The sequence below is a fragment of the Nelusetta ayraudi genome, unplaced genomic scaffold (assembly GCF_046127955.1).
Source record: "Nelusetta ayraudi isolate G7.1 ecotype Tasmania unplaced genomic scaffold, CSIRO-AGI_Nayr_v1 ptg000019l, whole genome shotgun sequence".
Classification (NCBI taxonomy): Eukaryota; Metazoa; Chordata; class Actinopteri; order Tetraodontiformes; family Monacanthidae; genus Nelusetta; species Nelusetta ayraudi.
Window position 1 is genome coordinate 9010714 of NW_027466069.1, and position 19473 is coordinate 9030186.

Sequence of the window (19473 nt, forward strand, 5' to 3'; positions counted from 1 at the left end):
AAGAAGTAGAAAGTACACACATATTTGTGTACAAATGTAGGAAGCAAAAAGTTGTCAGAATAAGAAATACTCCAGAGGTACCCCCCCCCCCCCCCAAAACCCCTAACAAAGACACCTTGCATGATGCCTAATGAATGCGCAGGCTGTAACGCTCCCGTGCACGTGCGTGTGCGTGCGTGCGTGCGTGCGCCAGTCTGATTTTGAAGAGCGAGGCAGGCCGAGATTGAATGTCTTAATTCCATCCCTGCTAACACTTTGCTCCGTGCGCGCCCTTAATCCGCCAGACCTGTTAAAAGGGGACGCTCTCCTCCAGGGGTCCGCAGAAGAAGCTCCGACCGTCCACACCACCCGTCCCTGCGGCCAACCCTGCGCGCTGACGCTGCCTCCGCGAGTAGTCTTCAGTCTAAATCTTCGTCTCGGAAAGTCCCAAGTCCCACCACCATGAACGGCACGGAGGGGCCCGACTTCTACGTCCCCATGTCCAACAAGAGCGGGCTGGTGCGCAGCCCCTTCGAGCACCCGCAGTACTACCTGGCCGAGCCGTGGAAGTACTCGCTGGTGGCCGCCTACATGCTCTTCCTCATCATCACCGCCTTCCCCATCAACTTCCTCACGCTGTACGTGACGGTGCAGCACAAGAAGCTTCGGACGCCGCTCAACTACGTGCTGCTCAACCTGGCCGTGGCCGACCTCTTCATGGTGGTGGGGGGCTTCACCGTCACGCTCTACACCGCGCTGCACGCCTACTTCGTCCTGGGCGTCGTCGGCTGCAACATCGAGGGCTTCTTCGCCACCTTGGGGGGTAAGACCACGGGGCCGACAATTGAGGTTTTTTGTTCAATTTTTGTGGTCGAGAACTTGATCCAAAATCCCAACTTAAAGAGTTTAGAGCAGGGGTCACCAACACGGCCCCCCCCGGTAGCACCCAAGGACCACATGAGAAAAAAATAACACAACTTGGTCTAAAGTTTCAATGAAGTCTCGAGAGGTTTAGGTGAACATTTTAAAACTGTGTTTCGTTCAAAAGTGTGTTTCGTAAAATGTAACACTGTTTTTGTTAAAAATGCAAATCTTCACTTGGATGAATATCATTAATAATGATATCTAACTAAAGGCAAACTGTGGTCACCACCACAAAGGTTGGTGACCCCTGCTCTAGCGTCTGATGGCTATGACGTATTTACCAATTTTGACCTTCTGCCGGTTTAAAATAGAGCTTTCTTTTTTTTTTACCCCACATGCACAGCCAATGCTAAAAAATATATGAGTGTTGAATATTAAGTTCCTCTGCTCTGGGCTGTTCCCTTCGGGGTTGGCCGCAGCCAATCCGCTGCCTCCATCCAGTCCTCTGATCCTCTGCATCCTCTCCTCTCACACCAACTCTCACATCACGTCCTCTTTCACTCCATCCATGTATCTCCTCTCCTCTCTTCCTCCAGGCCTCCTGCCTGTCAGTTCCAACCTCCCAGATATTCACTTTCCAGAAAGTCTCAGTCTGACCTCCCAGACAGCTCACACGTCCTCCTTCCTGTCCATCCCGGTCCCTCCCAAACATCTCCTCCTGTTCATCACTTCATCACAAGTGACGGCTCTATATTCATCTGCGCTCACTCGTTTTTTTTTCTTCCTCCGCCGTCCTAGGGGAGATCGCTCTCTGGTCCCTGGTGGTCTTGGCCATCGAGCGCTACATTGTGGTGTGCAAACCGATGAGCAACTTCCGCTTCGAGGAGAAGCACGCCATCGTCGGGCTGGCCCTCACGTGGATCATGGCTCTGACGTGCGCTGCCCCGCCCCTCTTCGGATGGTCCCGGTATGCACCCCCACGCCCCCGTGTCTTTCAGTGTCTCAACTGGTGGCGTGTCAGCACCCACATCTTTTCAATGTCTGAAGTTATTGAATTGAATTGAGTATTGTGAAAATAACGGCCCGTGGAGGTTGAGAAGACAAAGACGAGCGATCGCGCGTGAGGAGCTCAAGCGCTTTTTTCCAACCTCCAGCAACATACAATGCAAGCTTTTGACTGTCCCGCCACCCAGGTAAACACCTCCCCCCCTCCCCCCCTCCCCCCCACCCCCGATGTCACTTCCCCCTGGGCTGGTGTGAGACAGTGCCCCCTAGTGCCTGCCACAGGCCAACATTTTCTCTATAAGTATATATTTTAAAATCCCTTTGAAAAAAAAAGGAAAAAGGAAACTGCCTACGAAGCTGTGACCCGATCGAAACAGCTGCGCGACCCACGTTTGGGTCGCAACCCACCAGTTGAGAAACGCCGGTCTAGTGTGAGCCTTCCACGATTAAACAGTGGCCACGGATGCATTTTTGGCACCGCGTGTCCGCGAGATGCGAAGCCTCGAGTGTGTGTGTGTGTGTGTGTGTGTGTGTGTGTGTGTGTGTGTGTGTGTGTGTGTGCGTGTGCGTGTGTGTGTGTGTGGCTTCATGCGTGACTGGAGGAGATTATTGTCGTCGCTCATGCGCCTGCAGGTACATCCCCGAGGGAATGCAGTGCTCCTGCGGGATCGACTACTACACCCCGAAGCCCGAGATCAACAACACCTCCTTCGTCATCTACATGTTTGTCCTCCACTTCTGCGTCCCCCTCCTCATCATCTTCTTCTGCTACGGCCGCCTGCTGTGCACAGTGCGCGCGGTGAGAGCAACACAAGCCACATGCTGTATTAATGATGAGGGTGTGATACCTTATTTATCCCCGGAGGGTCTTTCTTCCATATATACAGCGTATCTATAGATATTATTTTTTCCTTACCTTGAGGGAGGGGCGCAGCCCCAGAGAGCAGAGTCTCGGGAGATGTGAGGGATTGAATGGCTCAAGGACACTTCAGGAGGTCAGACCGGTGCCAACATGGCAGCTTATGGGCAGGTCCTCCAGCTGGAGGCCAGTCTGCCCGCGCACACCGTGCCATCCCCGACGCCCCTCGTTAATAATGGCGCGCTCGCATTAAAAATGCATGAGGCGTTTTAAATATTTAAAAACGGCCCGTTGATCGGCTTTATCACATCAAAACGTTTCTGTCCATCTGTTAATGATTAGGCCCCGGCTAAACACCTTCACAGACACACACACACACACACACACACACACACTCACAGACTTGCGCGTGCACACACACACACACACACACACACACACACACACACACCTCCCAAATGTTTTTTTCCTATTTCTTTTTGGGTTTCTTTTTCGACAATGTTCTTTTGCGTTATTGCGTGCAAAAAGGCTTTTACCGTATTTGGTGTGAAGAGCATAGTTCACTTTGATCGGTCAACCTTTATTTATTAAGTGCTGAATCACACTCAAAAGGTGGCCGACAGAAGCGCTTTGCACAATCAAAGAAAAAAAAAAAACAACTGCCACTGTACTAAGCAAAGTAAACAGAATAGTTGGATCTGTAAGGTTAAAAATACACAATGATATGTCAATATTTTGAAGGCTTTTTTTTTCCTACCCAGTGATGTTTGGCTGCATTCATTAAAATGGCACTGTGCCTTTTGAAAGCGATAATTCTTTCAGCGTCGACCTCATTGCCACGCCTATGAAACACCTTTTGCGCTGAACACCCCTGCAAAGATTCTTTTCAAGTTCCGCCGCTGGTGAATCTTTTTTAGCACCTGAACGCTTTCCCAAGTGACGCTAACAGCATCTCAAGTGGAAATTTGCAAATAATAACACGGAGCGACTGTTGGCGGAGATTAAACAAAGGTTCCTGTGAGCCTGAACAAGCGTTTTCACCCCATTTGCATATCTCATATTTGCATATATAAATGGGAATTTTGCCTTAATTACGAAAAATAAACTTAACTTTTTTTTCCCCCTCCCCCACCCCTTTTGTGTCTGAAGCCATTACAGATGTAAACAAAACCCCCCTGCATCGCACGAAGAACCCCGACTAATTAACTGTAGATTCCAGCGTTTCCTACGGTCCACTGAAAAACAATTAAGCACTTTCTGCCTTTCAGTCTCAGCCGCCTTTGTGTCGTGTGCGCCGGGATGACTGACTGGTTCCTCCGATGCTGTGATAACCTGCCTCTTTCAGGCTGCGGCCCAGCAGCAGGAGTCGGAGACCACCCAGCGGGCGGAGAGGGAGGTCACCCGCATGGTGATCGTCATGATCGTCTCCTTCCTGGTGTGCTGGGTGCCCTACGCCAGCGTGGCCTTGTACATTTTCGCCAACCAGGGGATTGAGTTCGGGCCCGTGTTCATGACGGCGCCGGCTTTCTTCGCCAAGAGCGCCGCCCTGTACAACCCCGTCATCTACATCCTGCTCAACAAACAGGTAGAAACTGGTCAGAGGTGGTGTAGAGGTCCAGTGTGTAAAAATGTGGCTTTTTTTTTTTTTCTTTTTAAATGATTTTTATATTGGTAAAAACTTAACAAAGTGCCCATAAATATACATTAACAAAAGTGTATATTCACAGTACAATAACAGTAATTTGGTTTTCCCACCCTTAGAATGGTTCTCATATATATATAAGAATATACAGCAAGGATCTTGTTCCTAGTTAGTTGCCATCTTCCTGAAAAACTTTACACACTGGACCTTTAATTCTTTTTCATCAATCTCGCTTTGCTTTAACACTTTTTAAAATTGTTTAAACATAGAAAATAGCATTTAACGATTTGGCCCGGACTGAATGGTGAAACCTTGTTGCTTATTAAATGTCCCCAAATAAGACTGGAAATGAGGCCTGCACAGACACTCTTTGATTTTCTTTCAAATATCAAGCTACTTCTAATCACAGCGGGCCTATTAGCAGTAAAAAGTTGTTAACACGCGTGTTTTGAGTGAAAATAATGACGGCTCAGTTCCAATCAGCTCCTTTTTGGCTCACCGAGAAACACTTTGCTAATTTCACCTGTCTCTGTGTGCCGTGCCAAACGTCCATTAGCCTAACCGGTAATGTGTTGTCGCTCTCACTTGATAAATGAGAAGAACGCTTCCTCTGCCGCCGCCCAGCGAAGGCGTGACGTGACTGTGATCTTGACGCTTTGCTTTGCTTTGCCTTCCCTCTCTCTCTCTCTCTCTCTCTCTCTCCCTCTCTCTCTCTCTCTCTCTCTCTCTGTCTCTCTCTCCCTCTCCCTCTCCCTCTCTCTCTCTCTCTCTCTCTCTGTCTCCCTCTCCCTCTCTCTCTCTCTCTCTCTCTCTCTCTCTCTCTCTCTCTCTCTCTCTCTCCCCCCCCCCTCTGGCCTCCAGTTCAGGAACTGCATGATCACCACCGTGTGCTGCGGAAAAAACCCATTTGGCGAGGACGAGGCTGCCGCCGCCGTCTCCAAAACCCAGTCCTCATCCGTCTCCTCCAGCCAGGTGGCCCCTGCTTGACCTGCTCTACCTCCGCCCCCCCCCCACTCCCCCACCCTGCCTGACGCCCCATCTGTCCCCGCGCACCTAGAGGCCCCACCGGCGCTGCCACGCGGCATCACGCTCCTCCGGCCAACCCTCTGGACTCACCCCCCCTTCCATGTGTCTCCAACGCTGTAGTGGCACAGTTGCACCTTTGGCAGGGCTCGAGAGCTGGCGCGCACGCCTGTGTCGGTTCTTTGTTGTTGTTGTTTTTTTTTTTCTTTTTAAATCCATTTAATCACGGAAAGTGTTCAGCTGGCCTCGCAGAGTTAACCGGCGTGGTGGGGGTTGGCGTCCGAGTGACGGGTCCAGCTGAACGCCGTCCAAGTTACCCACCACCCAAAACGCTCTGCAGGTGAAAAAGACTCCAAGTCGACAAACCAACACCGGCGTGATGGTGTCCCACGTCTACAGGCCGCGGCGCTACTGTTGCAGCACCACTTGCTTCTCAAATGTGCATAAGCAGTTATTTTATAGGTGCTTATGGTTAGTATTAAGGATTAGTTGTCTTAGATTTTAAATGTACAAAGCATCAGTGTTCTGACTCTGTAAAATAAAAAAAAAGGATGACTTTGTGTTGGGTGTCCATGGAGACTTACGTGGAAACAGATGGGCCAAAGAAGAGCCTGTGCAGGGAGAGGAAACCTCGTCTGACAAAGCCAACGTGTGCGGGCGTGCTTGTCTTTTTTTTCTAATGGATATTTAAACGTCAGCGCGTGTGTGTGAGCAACCATTTGTTTGCCCACTGCGTAAACATTATGATCTTATGGAAGTTGTCCTGTGTCTCGCAATAAAAAAGAAAGAAAAAATTAAGCCGTAACTTGCTTGTTCTTTCATGCGAATCCTGACGAGACTTCGTGAGGACTTCTAGATAGATTCCTACATAGGAATAAAATCTTGGGTAAAACTTTTGTTGCCTCAAGCAGGAACTGAACTCATGTCTCCTGCGCCACAGTCTGCAGTCAAACCCAATGGGCGAAACCCAATGGGCTATCCTGTTTGCTTCAACGTAGGGGGTTTAGAAGTTTACCGTAACATCTGAAAGAGAACACACAGCAGAAAAAACCTTTAGAAGGTCGCTGATGTCTGGAACAGGAATCGAACCCGGAAAATCTCAACATGTCCAAAAATTGGGGAAAAAGTCATAGACTGTCAATTTGTATATAATACAATTTGAAGACTCAGATGATCCTGAAAATCATAGTAATGACTGTTCTATTATGGTATAGCACAATTAGGGTTAGGGTCGTGTTGGGGTTAGGGTCACGACGCCTCAAGCCCAGCCCGAACCCTAAAACAACACCAACCATATCCCTAATCCCAACTCTAATCCAATCCCATCTCTAACCCCAACCTTAAAACAACCCAGCCTTAACCCCATCCCTAACCTCAACCCCATCCCTAACCTCAACCCCAACCCTAAATCTAACCCCAATCCTAAACCAGGAACGAGACTCGACACAGTGCGCACGGCACATATTTAAAATCCTAAATAGCGTATTTTATTTCACAAACTCTGACAAGGTCATTTGGCATCACAAGTACAGTCTCTCCTTGGATTATACTGAGCTCTTTTTTCTCTCATAAATGTTACATTTTCCCTCTTTTTAATGGTTTTTAGGATCCAACATGAAACTCATCCGTTTACACGCACACCGACCGACACTTCTAGACTAATGCAGCCCTTCCCAGTGAACTACATCATATATGATTTCATAGAATTTCAGTCATCAACACTCTTCTCTAGGCCCCTCCTCCTGCTGCTGCTCCACCCAACAGCCTAAGAAGCGTTGTGGTGGTGGTGGGGGGGAGGGGGGGGTGGGGGGTAAATTCTCAAAGCACCACTGTGCAAGAAGTCGCCCGTCCTCACCTGCCACACCTGCCAGCGCTACAGGCTTTAAGGCGGGACGGCGGGACGAGTTCAACAAGGGTCCTTCCAACTCACCAGGGGACGAACAGGCCACTTTGAAAGCATTAGAACACATCTATAAATATTGCTATGGACATTATAATACAGTACAGTGCATCATTGGCTCGTTCCCTTCGACACAAGGGCTCAGTGCGTTAAGGTTGCCACCAGGGCTTAACTGTAGGTCCCAGTAACTGTAAAGACATCCAGAAAAAAAAAAGAAAGAAAACAAAGTAAAGCCTCATCTTTTAGCTTCCACGCGTTTCCCTCTACAGCGTCGCGCTGAGCCAGACTGCATTTCCGTCCGTGCCTTTGGGAAAGATTCGGGGGGGTGGGGGGTGGGGGGACATTTCCCCCCGAAGCGGCGACAAACGCGCGACGCGGGAGAAAACCGGTTTAAAGTCTTTTGCTCCGCCGCTTTTTCACGCCTCTAACAGTCTTTGGGAGACAATAATGACACTTAGGAAGGCTTCCCCCCCGCCTGGGCGTCGTTTCCCCCAAGAGAGCCACGACGAGCCGGACGGATGCGTGAGAAGGCAGCTGTCAGCAGGAAAAGAGGGGCGGCGGCAGCGGCTGGTGCGCTCAGGCTTCGCTGCAGCACTCGTAGATGTTGTCCTCCACCAGGGCGATGACCTGCTCCAGCTTGTGGTGCAGCTGGGTGCGACGCGCCGTGGGGTTGGACTCCAGAGCGCTCACCACCTGAAAGGAAAAGTCATAAAAATAAAAAAACAACACACACGAAAAAAAAAAGAATGTGACTTTTGGAGGATTGGTGCATTCGCCTGCGGAAGTCGGCCACCTGCCCGGACGCGGGGAGTTGGAGCTGGGGGGGAGAAGACAACAGCAGCTTCTCCTCCTCCGGCCCTTTGACACGCTCCCCTCCACGCCACAAAAGCCCCTCTTTGCGTATTTACAAAAAAAACCCCACATCTGCGCCGTTATTCACGCCCAATAGTTGTCACGCGCGTCAGCGGGGATTTACGGGCTCTTAGCGGCGGCGTGCTACCAGGCAGAGCGGGCTGAGCCAGAATAGGCAATCAGGGGCCATTCACACGAGTCTGTGAATCACAGCCTAAAAAGCCCCTCTGGCCCACGTCAGTACAGTAGCATGACAGGGGGGGTGGGGGTGGTATGGCGGGTCTGGGGTGGGGGGGGGCAGCTAAAGCCTATTATCACGAGGATGCTCCATTTAGGGCACAGTCACCACTGACTAAGTCCCTCCTGAGAGCCGTCGCTGCGGCTCCTTTCGGTTCGGCTCGCCGAGGCGAGTCGACTCTTTCGACTCCCGAGCAGCTCCTCGTTTAGCCGAGCCACTCGGCCCCGTTCGGCGCCGTTCTGACTCAGGATTTGCGCGCACATGCAACATAAATCACTGTCACAGCATTCAAAGGCAAAAATTGCCTTTTCCGAAATCGTTGAATTGCTGCATTCGGTTGTTTTCGCTGCACTTACAGACACTCGGTGTTCACTCTTCTCACCGAGTGAATGCACTGCAGAACAACTCTGCGACACCGAGCAGCCAGAAATGTAATTATCTTAATTTCTTAAAGTCTAGTTGATTTAGTGGCCACTTCTGCATTACTACTGTAAACAGATGCATTTGAATGAAGCAATTAATTGAGGCACTTCTGCCATAAAAAAGGATAAAATATTTAAACATTAACTAAAATATATATATCTTTTTTAAATAAATTGATTAGTATTTTAGTCATGAGATTTTGTATATGTATTTATTTCCATTTTTTTTTTTTAAGTTTTATTTCAATCATTTATTTAATGGTGTCTGCATTTATTTATTTTTTCCTGCACTTTTAGCCCCGCGTACCTTGCAGACAAATCACTTCAATTTGCCACGTCCTTGTCAAAAGGACAAACAGCTCAGGGTGACGGAAGGCTGCCTCACTGGTGGAGGTTACATGTATTTAACCTCTTTGGTTAAATGCTTTTGGAATCGTGCTACTGCCTGGTCGGTCATTATTTGGTTTCGTCCCAATAACAAAAGGAAGAAAACATGTTTCGGGGGAAAAAAAAACAAAGAGAAAACATTAAAGACCAAAGAAGATCTTTGATGCGTTCGGGGTCGCTGGCGGTGCTTTTGATGCCGAGTTTGCAGCTTTTCCCAACATCTACAAGGAAAGCGCCACAAAAGCACGCCCGTCTTTTTTATGTCGTCAGTGCGTGCGGAGCACCTGTAACAAAGAGGAGATGATGAAGACGATGGCGATGATGAAGACCACCATTAACGTCGCTCACTTCAAAAAAAGAAGAGGAGCCGGCCCAATGAACCGGAGCATTACTGGAAGAAAACACGGGGGCAGACAGCGAGGGCTTCGACACTCAGAGAGTAGGAGGAGATATGCAGCTGCAGCTGCAGCTGCAGCAGCAGCAGCAGCAGCAGCAGCTTAGCGGCACTGGCGCGCAGATAAGCGCGGCAGATAGAGGAGGGCAAACCGCACGCTGTGTGCTAAAGGTTGATGCGGGCTGCGAGGGAGGATTGGACACATTGGGGGGAAACAGTGGAAAAAAAAAAAGAAAAAAGTAGAAGGTTTATTTAAAACAAATAATCCCGGCTGCCGAGTGACGCGCTGCAAGTGGCGCATTTCTCAACAGGCGCGCCATCTCCATGATCAACGCCCGCAGGTGCATCATCAAGTGATAAGGCATCTGTGGAAAATAAAAACTTTGGGGCTGCGGGAGGAGGAGGCCGGTTCACACAGGAGCGAATCGTCTCCCATCTAGATGTGCGCGAGATGCGACGCGAGGCCACTTTACCTGGGTCCTGTATCTCTTGGCGTATTTGTAGATTTCCGTCAAGGCCAGGTTGGTGTTGAACTCATTTCTGTACTTCTGCGGGACAGAAAACATGCGTGCGTGTTAAAAAAACAAAACAAATGCGCGATGACAAAAAAAAAAAAAATAAAAGGCGGAATTGTTTGACTTTGTCGACTCACTCGCGACTCCTCGGCCAGGTGGGCGTTCATCTCCTGCTCGCTGAGCGGCGCCATTTCCTGGATCTGCTTGTAGTAGCACTGCACCCTCTTCTTATACTCGGGTATCTCCTTGGCATACAGCAGCTTGTTGGTAGGAGAGTCCTAAAATAGAAAAAAAAGCCCCCCCACATATTTCAGTCATGAAATGTTTTTAACCATTCATCGCGGCAGAAAGCCTGAGCGCAACTTCCGAGGCCCCCGTGGTGCTCGGAGACAAATCCCGGCTAAGTGGAACACGTTTGAAACATTTAATATTCATGTCCGACTAAATGCGAAAACCCGGCCGACAGCTCTACGGGAGCGAGGATGCACAGCTCAGCATTGTTGTCCTGGTGGACGTGACCGGAGGGTGAGTCGAGCAGGGAAGACGACGTCTCTCCTTCCCGTCAGCAGCAGCACCACCGGACTTCCGTTTACATTTCGGCATGCGATGCCCTTTTAGCCGGTGAATCAATCATTTATCTGAAAGAACGCACTCGCCAAAATAACATAATATAGTAATATTAACAAAGGAGGTCTTAATAATCAGGTCTTTACGAGGAGCTGCTTTCTTTGGACTGTGGTTTTATGGGAGTTCTGATGTAAACCAGGGAGGAGTGAGACGGCGTGGGGGCAGGGAGATGCTTTTCTCTCCACGCCAGCGGGAGACTCGGGAACCCAGAGGAGGAAACATTCCAGTCGTAGCCGAACGATCCTCCTCCTCCTCCACCTCCTCCTCCTCCTCCTCCTCCTCCTTCGCCGCCGCCACTCAGTCCGCGCACAGTCACTCTGGGCTGCGCTGCTTATTCATGCGAGGAGAGAAGTAGCGAGGCTAAGAGGTTGTGGGCACACTCCGGTCCTGGCAGCGGCCACTGTTGCGAGCGAGCGTGCGTGCGTGCGAGCGTGCGTGCGTGCACGGGTCCGTGTGAGCGAGAGGGAAAGGGACAGGGAGAAAGTAGGACAGAGGGGGGGAAAGGAAGGCGGCCAGGCAGACTCGGCTTTCAGCGTCAGCTGAATGTGCTTACAGCGCACCTTAATATTTCTTTGTGTCACGACTTATTTGTGTCAGCTAATGTGTGGGTTTCCTTTTTTTTTTTCTCTTTTTTTCTGTGGCGTTAAAGGTGTTGCAGGAGGGGGACAGAGAGAAAAAAAACCCCAGAAAAACCAGGCCTCCTCCTTCTGCGGGGGGGAACCCTGTCTGTTCCTGTCCACAAGGTCACTTCCTGCTGTTTGCCCATCTGCCCGGTAACCCCCGACCCCACCTCCACCCGTCCCCCGTGACCCCTGGCCCTTCATGTCTGGATCTGGCCAGATAAGAGGGCTTCAGCGGGGAAGCAGCGCCGGCTCTCCCGGCCCCGCTCTCCATGTGTGCTAATCCGGGACCTCGTACCCTTTGGTCGCCCTCTCCCGAGGCCGTGGCGCGCACAGTCATGCGCAAAGTGAGCGACAGTAAACACTCGAGGAAAATGTGGGAGCGGCGTCGCGCCGGTCTCCTTGACCCGCACAGAAGGAGCGGCGGCGAGGGGAGGGGGAAAAAAAAAAGAAAAAAAAAGGTAGCCACATCCTTGAACCTGGCGATTTTCTGCGCGGCCAGATGCTACATGCTAATGAGGGACGCAGGAAGCAGCAGAACCCTCTCTCTCTCTCTCGCAGTGCACGCTGCCGGGCTCGTGCGCACCTAAATATACACTCGCATATACAGCGCAGCGGCTGAGGAGTATAAATGAGCCCATTTCTCAATGGTAAAAAAAGGAGGGGCTTGGAGGGTGTGTGTGTGTGTGTGTGTGTGTGTGGGGGGCGGCATCATTTGAAGAGTCCTCGGCCCCCTCCGGGGAGGAAGCGAGTCAGAGGGAGACGGGAAGCAGAGCGCGCTCAGGGTCGTGGTGTCTGAGGGATGAGACGGATTTGTGAGCGGCGAGGACATTGACATGCACACGCACACACACACACACACGCACGCACGCACGCACAAGCACAAACCTGGACGGACAGACTGACAGACGTGCGCACGCCTCGACACACACACACACACACTCACACACACACACACACACACGCGAGCGGCTCAAAAAGAAGATCCCTGGTGCTCATGACCTTGGATGAGCCGACTCGGCTGAAATAACACGAGCAGAGGTAGATGGAGCTGACAGTCTGAAGGGTGAGGGATAAAGGTTCACACAGAGAGGGGGAGTGGGGTGGGGTGGAAGGGAGGTGTGTGTGTGTGTGTGTGTGTGTGTGTGTGTGTGTGTGTGTGTGTGTGTGTGTGTGTGTGGCAGATTGATACATTGGTAGATAAACAGACACGCCCCGACACGCAGCCCTCATCCCCCAGCAGTTTTCACTGGGTTATCGGGCACATGTGACGCGTCGATCTGGAGGCTCGGATCAGGTGATCTGAGACGCTAAAGATGTGCCCCCCCCCTCCCCACACACACACACACACACACACACACACACACACACACACACTCCACTCAGTCCAGGCAAAGGGCGGCGCGGAGAGCCGGACTCGGACTGGAGGAGAAGATCACGACTGAGGCGGGAGCGACGGTATCGCGTGGGGATGAAAGGACGCGCATCACTTTGTTGAGGCGCCGGAACAAAACCTGCACACTCATATGACGCAATATAAACTTCAGTGAGCTTCTCCTCAAAATGTTGTCATGTCACACTGGACCATATAAGAGTCCAGAGTTTGTTTTGTCTTTAAACGAGGGCTGCAACTAACGATTACTTTTGTTGTCGAAAATCTATCGATTATTTTTTTGATGAGTCGATTATTCGCGATTATCTTCTTTATTTTCACCACCTATTTTGGACTTCGGTTGAACCTAACTCGCTTAAATCCTCACGTTTGTGTTATACTCTTGTAATCTGACAGCATATCTTTTCAAAACAAATATATCAAAATAATGGCACAAAGCTATCTAACTAACTCGAACTAACTGTCGTTCGCTCGGCTAGCTTGTTCCATGATTTTTCGACGTACGAAAAAATGTATTACGTACTTGCGTAACAGGCTGATGCTAAATGAACAAATAAGCATTTTATTTTAAAGATGTCTACGAAATATCTATCTTTGACGTTATTTGTGAATTTCTCTTTGTGCTGCGTGACGATATAGCGACTCCGGGGTGTCGGCATTTAAGGCGTTTGCGTTTCGCCGTAGTGCTGCCATGGAATGCTAGTTGAGCAGAGTTTGCACCCCACGTGTTTCGCTGCTTCATTTCCTTTGAAATGTTCCTAAACTTGGAAAACTTTGGGTCGGAGTTTTCAAAGAGAGAGAGAGAGCGAAATCCATCCTTCATTTCTTTTTTGCTTGTCTCACCTTTTGCAAAATATCAGCTAAAACAAAACGTGTGATGTCACACAGAGCGCAAAAGTTAGCGATTCTCTTCCATTTCGAACATGTGGTACAACAGAGCAACCGTCGTTTCTGGAGGAACAGAACACGAAAAATGAACACTGTGCTGATTTGCTGAGGGTCTGCAGAGGTTTTGGCTAATTAATGTTGCGCGGCTGCTCCACTGGAGCGTGGGATGAATAATAAAACTCTGATAATGGTATAAATATGTGACCTTTGGAAGAATTTTTCACACCAAAATGTCCTTTTTGAAGCGTGGATGTTTTTGGAGCCCGTATCTTTCACCGGTCGCTGTGCCCCACCCACCACCTCGACCAACCCAACACGGCTGATGTGCTTGTGTTACCAAAATATGCCCCAATCTCCAATGTCCACAAATCACCTGCAAACGCAGCAATTTATCAGGTGGTAAATGGGAAACGCGCCTCCTATCCCATTGACCGTGAAGCTGCATCAGGGGAGTACGTTAAATTCTCATCCATATGACTTGCGTCTCCTCTCGTATCATCTCATGCCAAACACGGTGGATCACTCTCACCTACGGCACAGTGCCAAAGCAATTAACACGGCGCCTCTTATCTGCTCCGAGCCATTTATCTCCGCAGGTAAATCGATGTAATGGGTAAAAATCCCATTGATACAGGCGGCTCTATAGCTGGAGAGCCTGTGGGAGGAGATCCTAATTAAGCAGACCAGTTTTTTGAGAATCTAATCCATGTATGATAACAATTTATGGAATTGCTGCGACGACTCGTTCACCCGGCCGCAACCTTTTTTTTTTTTTTTTTTTTTTTTTTGCTGCAGTTTAGGAAGAAAGTGTAGGAGACGGAAACAGCGCTGACGTCGGAAGAAGAACTCGCTTTTGTTTGCGGCCGAGGCAACGCATTCGCGGGGATGTAATCAAAATAATGATTTTTGCCTGTGATGTTTCCAGCTGTATTTCATGTCTGGATACATATGATAATATGCTGACTCCCGGGCTGAATCATGAGAATTTCATTAGGGTTATATCCGATTGTGAAGTAAGCCTTTAATTCGATTAGGTCATCCAATGCACACAAGCGGTGGCGTCTGCTGTTGTATGATGAGATTGAGCAGACATGGTTTCATAGGGTGGAAGAGGGGTGGAGGGCGGGGACGACAACAACAACGGAGAAAAAAAACCACCAATTTTCTGCCTTGCAAAATCTTAGCCTCTACTTTCAAACCATCTCCTCGACATTTCTGGTTCAGTATTTGGATAAACTCGCTGCTGCAATCGCTAGCAAACAAAAGAAAGAAAAATATACATATATTTATAAATCGGATTTTTTGTCGACTATTATGCAACGCCAAGGTCTGGCTGGGCACCGGCGTTGTGTGCTTGACATTTTTACAGCTAAAAATACAGTGAGAGTCTAAACAGACAAAGAAGACAGACGAGAGGGCTGGCCGCAGTGCGGAGACGACTCGATGGTAGAGATGCTCGCACATTCAAATTAATGGTATTATTCTTCTTTGGAGTTAGACAGAGCAGAAGTCATTGTCGAAAAACAGACAGACTGACATATAGATAGACAGACAAATAGATAGATAGATAGTTCATGGATGACAGAGAGACGGACGGACGAACGGATGGATAAACGGATGGATGAACGGATGGATGGATGGATGGATGGATGGATTGACAGATAGACAGATAGGCTACCTTGCCGAGCTGCAGGTCGGAGATGGAGCAGGCGTCAATGAACGCCTGGGCGATGACCGACAGGCAGGCGTCCATGTGGTCCGTCTTGTCGATGTCAAACACGAACTGAGGATTCTTCAGGATGTTCACCCAGAACCGCAGGGGCAAACTGCGGAGGCGGAAACACACGGCTGAAGCCTTGCACTTTCACACTGGCGGGGCCCAAGCGAGGGGGAGCGATGGGGTTGGGTGGCCTTGAGGAGGCAGATTAATGCGCCTCACCTGTTGGTTTTCCAGATGTGCAGCGTGTCTGGGTCTGTGATGCCCCGTTTCTCAGCCTGCTCCTCCAGGAAGTCAAAGAAGTATTTGACAGCCAGGGGAGGGCGGTCCGGAGGGATGCTGAGGATGGCTTGAAAGAGGTCATCCAAGAACTTCTGAAGAGTTCCCTGCGGGGGCAGAGAAAAAAAAAAACAAGGCGGCTCACGCGTGCCCGGGGACGAGGTTTTCGAGGGGAGGCGGGAGTATGGAGACGGCTCCCCGAGGCTGCAGGAGGAGGCGACCGGTGCTGACAAACGGCCCGCTGTTTCGAGCGGTTACCTTGGTGGACAGCAAGCGTGTCAGGTAGATCTCAGGCAGGACCTTCTTGCGGTGGCTGTGCCTGTGTGACCTCTTGGTCTCCATCAGCTCATCGTGAGGCAGGACCTGGAGATGCAGAGGCCAAAGATCACCAGGTTTGACACGTAAAGCATTTTTTTTTTTTTTTTTAAACATTTTTAAACCCATTGCACCTACGGTTTCACAGCCTTATGTTTTCAGATTTATTTTCAAACAACTGAAAGTAGCTCACTTCCGGTTTGTCAGGGGTCAAAGGTCAGCCTTTATGAAAATGAGGTCACTATTGACCAAACGCGTGGGTCTTTGTCCCCTGCCTCTATGACCTTCCTAGAGGGCGCTATAACGATTTCAGTGTTTGCGTCTATGTAGGGGGCGCTACTGAGCAGCTTGATAACGTTTTTTAATAGAAAAAAATTTCCAGCAGTTCTGACTTGTGGTTTCGAAGCCGCGTAAGAACGAGAATAAAAGACCTGCTCTGTTCCAGAGCTGGGCTTATCGCTGGGGCTCAGTCCCCAAAGAAAATTCCGCATTCAACTACACAAAGGTAGTTTTATGGCACAATGACCTTGAACAATCTGCGATCATTTGCGAGCGCACGTCATGATGTGCCGAACAAGTATGGAAACGTTTTAGTGTTGAATGAAAGCCATTTCCCATGTCTAGATAAAAGTGAATGAGAGAGTTCCAAGTGTGCAATATTCTGTGTGAACACACTGAAGGCGGGCTGTTTTAAAGAGCCTGAAATAGAAACCATGATGCTTTGTTTAGTCTTTTATGGTTTAGCGCACACACATCTCAGCGTGATGATAACACAACCGCTTTGTCTTAGGATTTGTTTTTTTCACACCCTGACTGATTTTCGTGCACTCGTAGCGTTCTTAGAGCACTCCAGTAGATTATATTATGAAGCTGGTTATAATGGATGATGATTCATTTCGGTTTCCCCTGACACTCGAGAAAACCAAATTGTTGCCTTCGTCCGATTATGATCGGACAACTGAAAAAGTGTATAAAAACGCGCGAGTCCGAGTTTGAGAACTCCGATTGAGACGCCCAGATAATGCGAGTGGAATTCGAATTTTCCTTAGTCGGACAATGCGTGCGCGCATGCGCCACACCCCCGCCGCACTAGCGTCTGCCCCCGGAACAAAAACAATCATGACACAAGTCACAGCAAGAAGGTCGTGGGTTGGATTCCGGGGCCCGGGCCTGGGACCTTTCTGTGTGGAGTTTGCATGTTCTCCCTGTGTCTGCGTGGGTTCTCTCCGGGTTCTCCGGCCTCCTCCCACAGTCCAAAAACATGCATGTGAGGTCAATTGAACACTCTAAATTGTCCGTAGGTGTGCATGTGAGTGTGAATGGTTGTTTGTCTCTATGTGGCCCTGCGATGAACTGGCGACTTGTCCAGGGTGTCACCCTGCCTTCGAAGATGGATGAAGTTAATTTGTGCTCTCCAAAAAAAGTTTGTAACGACACGGTTGCCAGTTCATACGGAACAATGCCGCTTCTCACCTGGTGTGGAGTTGCGGCTCGTAGTTTCTTCCCGGGGGGGGGGGGGGGGGGTGGGTCTCAAACTTTCCCAAACGATCAGCGCGTTATTCGGAATTGTGTTCAAAAGCGTTTTCTACTTTCTACTTATCAACACAATAAGAAGGAGTCCCCAGACACGTTTCACTTCATTTCAGTGGCCCGCAAACTCCAGAACGTGTGTGTGTGTTTTGCACACGTGCGAGTTTCGCTTTGCAACCCGTTGAAAGAGGAATTCGCCGTGTCTCGCGTTAGGGCCGCGTGATCCGCAAACCACATCGGGGTGTTTTGAAACGCGGGGATTGAGGAAGTGGGAAGTTGGGAAATTCTGCTCGATGTGTGCAAAACCGTCTGCCTGTGGGCCTGGAGCGCTCCGCCGCCCTCGGAAAAAAGCGGAAGAGAAACGCAGGGCAGGGAAGAATCCGCCTACTGGTGTCGAAAAAAAAAAAAAAACATAAAAAAAAGCCGGCGCGGCCGCGTCGGTAAAACTGACTATTCAGCCGGCAAATTGTATTCCAGGGAACTCATTATTCCAAAGTCAAAGGGGCCCATATCTTGGCTGACGTTTATGAAAGAGCTTAAGCTGCATTAGTGCTGTCATGTCCTCTCAGCAGCTTTCCTTTTCACCTCCACTCACCCCCCCCCCACCCACCCACCCACTCCCCACCCGCCTGTCGCCAGGCCCGCTCCGCGCTGGCTAACCAGCAAAACCAATAAAGTCGATATGGGAAACAATGTGATTACAGATGAGGAAATACTCACCAAGTGTACGTACTTCTCCGTGTCCAGATCTTTAACTGCAAGGGAGGAAGGGGTTGGGGGGGGGGGGGCGAAACAACAAAAAAACAAAAATGAGAAGAAGGACACAATGTGCAATCAGTAAGGTGAGCACCTGAGAAAATGAGAGGAGACAAGAGGGAGGGAGGACAGACAGACGAGTGTGACAGGGGAGAGGAGGGTGGGGGGGAGGAGAAAAAAGTAGACTGACAGGAGAAGAGGGGGAGATAGAGTACATGCCAGAGGAGAAAATGATTAAGGCAGACTGTGGGCAGGTAGGGGAGGGCAGCTGTCGGAGAGAATGAAAGAGAACGATCGCCGGTGGAGGAGGGAAAAGAAAAGAGAGAGATTAGCCGAGACAGACACACAGCGAGCCGGTGATTGGCCGCGGAGCCGATGTAATGAGATGGTAATGCACGGCCGGCGCCGGGAAGGTGCATTACAAACCTCACTGGTTTATATATAGATCATAAAAAGAGAGAGAGAGTGAGAGAGAGGGAGAGAGGAAAGAAAAAGCAGCAGGTAACATGCACCGACACGTATCCAAATAAAAAGACGCACGTCCGGAATGCAAAAACTCCACGGCAAACAAATAGAGTTGATTATCCGGGCGAGACGTGCGTGCGTGCGCACGTACACAAACGCACGCACGAGCGTGTGTTTTCATTACGGCCGGAGACGCTGCCGCTGCTGCTGCTGCTGCTGCCGCTGCTGCTGCCGCTGCCGCTGCTGCCGCTGCTGCCGCTGCTGCCGCCCGCAGGGCTCTCAGAGCCTCGGCTCTGATCACAGGCAGGCGGGCAGGACAGTGTTTCATATTAGCCAGGGAGCACTTCAAGCTCATAACGGCCTCTCCGCCGCTTTGAAGCCGCCGGCAGCCAGGTTCACTCCTCCACGCCGAGCCTGGTGGGGTTTTTTTTCCTTCCCCTCTTTTTAGGGCTGTCTGTGACTTTGACGGGCGGAGTCGGAGCGCCGGCCGAGGTCTGATTATGTAAGGCGAGCGAGGGACAAAGAACCAACGGTGTGTGTTGGGGGGGGCGGCGACATTAAAGGTCGAACACCAGCTCATCCGTCAGCGGGCCGAGCGGCCTCGCTCGCTATCTGCCTACCCAGGGACCTGGCGCTGGGCGCTGGGCGCTGGGCGCTGGGCGGCGAGCCAACTTGTGTGGCGTCCCGTTTTCTCGGCGTATAAGTTGACATTTGTTAATGGAACACAACTAGAAAAACAGCCGTGGACGCGGCGTCAGCCGATGATTTATGAGGTGCCGGCGTGTTTTTGGCTGTCGGCGGTG

General features: G+C 50.1%; 2 protein-coding genes across 2 annotated transcripts in view; one reads left to right on the forward strand and one right to left on the reverse strand.

The window, feature by feature from the left end:
• The first annotated feature begins 187 nt into the window (after positions 1-187).
• On the forward strand, positions 188-6612 carry exorh (extra-ocular rhodopsin). Its single transcript, XM_076027006.1, has 5 exons — positions 188-802; positions 1642-1810; positions 2482-2647; positions 4053-4292; positions 5211-6612. The coding sequence occupies exons 1-5, from the start codon at positions 442-444 to the stop codon at positions 5334-5336; spliced, it is 1062 nt and encodes a 353-aa protein (XP_075883121.1). The 5' UTR covers positions 188-441; the 3' UTR covers positions 5337-6612.
• A 224-nt stretch (positions 6613-6836) lies between these two features.
• Positions 6837-19473, reverse strand: part of plxnd1 (plexin D1) — a 76345-nt gene continuing 63708 nt past the window's right edge. Inside the window, exons 31-37 of the mRNA XM_076027017.1 lie at positions 18170-18204; positions 15863-15967; positions 15548-15711; positions 15287-15434; positions 10218-10358; positions 10039-10113; positions 6837-7965 (exon numbers count right to left, since the gene is read on the reverse strand). Coding sequence (XP_075883132.1) covers positions 7849-7965; positions 10039-10113; positions 10218-10358; positions 15287-15434; positions 15548-15711; positions 15863-15967; positions 18170-18204 — 785 coding nt within the window. The 3' untranslated portion in view covers positions 6837-7848. The remainder of the gene's footprint in view (positions 7966-10038; positions 10114-10217; positions 10359-15286; positions 15435-15547; positions 15712-15862; positions 15968-18169; positions 18205-19473) is intronic.

Excerpts from the sequence above, each read along its gene's own strand:
- exorh (XM_076027006.1), top strand. The coding sequence starts at position 442 with ATGAACGGCACGGAGGGGCCCGACTTCTACGTCCCCATGTCCAACAAG. Across the intron at positions 2,648-4,052 it reads TGCTGTGCACAGTGCGCGCG|GCTGCGGCCCAGCAGCAGGA; the intron begins GTGAGAGCAACA and ends TGCCTCTTTCAG. Across the intron at positions 4,293-5,210 it reads ACATCCTGCTCAACAAACAG|TTCAGGAACTGCATGATCAC; the intron begins GTAGAAACTGGT and ends TCTGGCCTCCAG.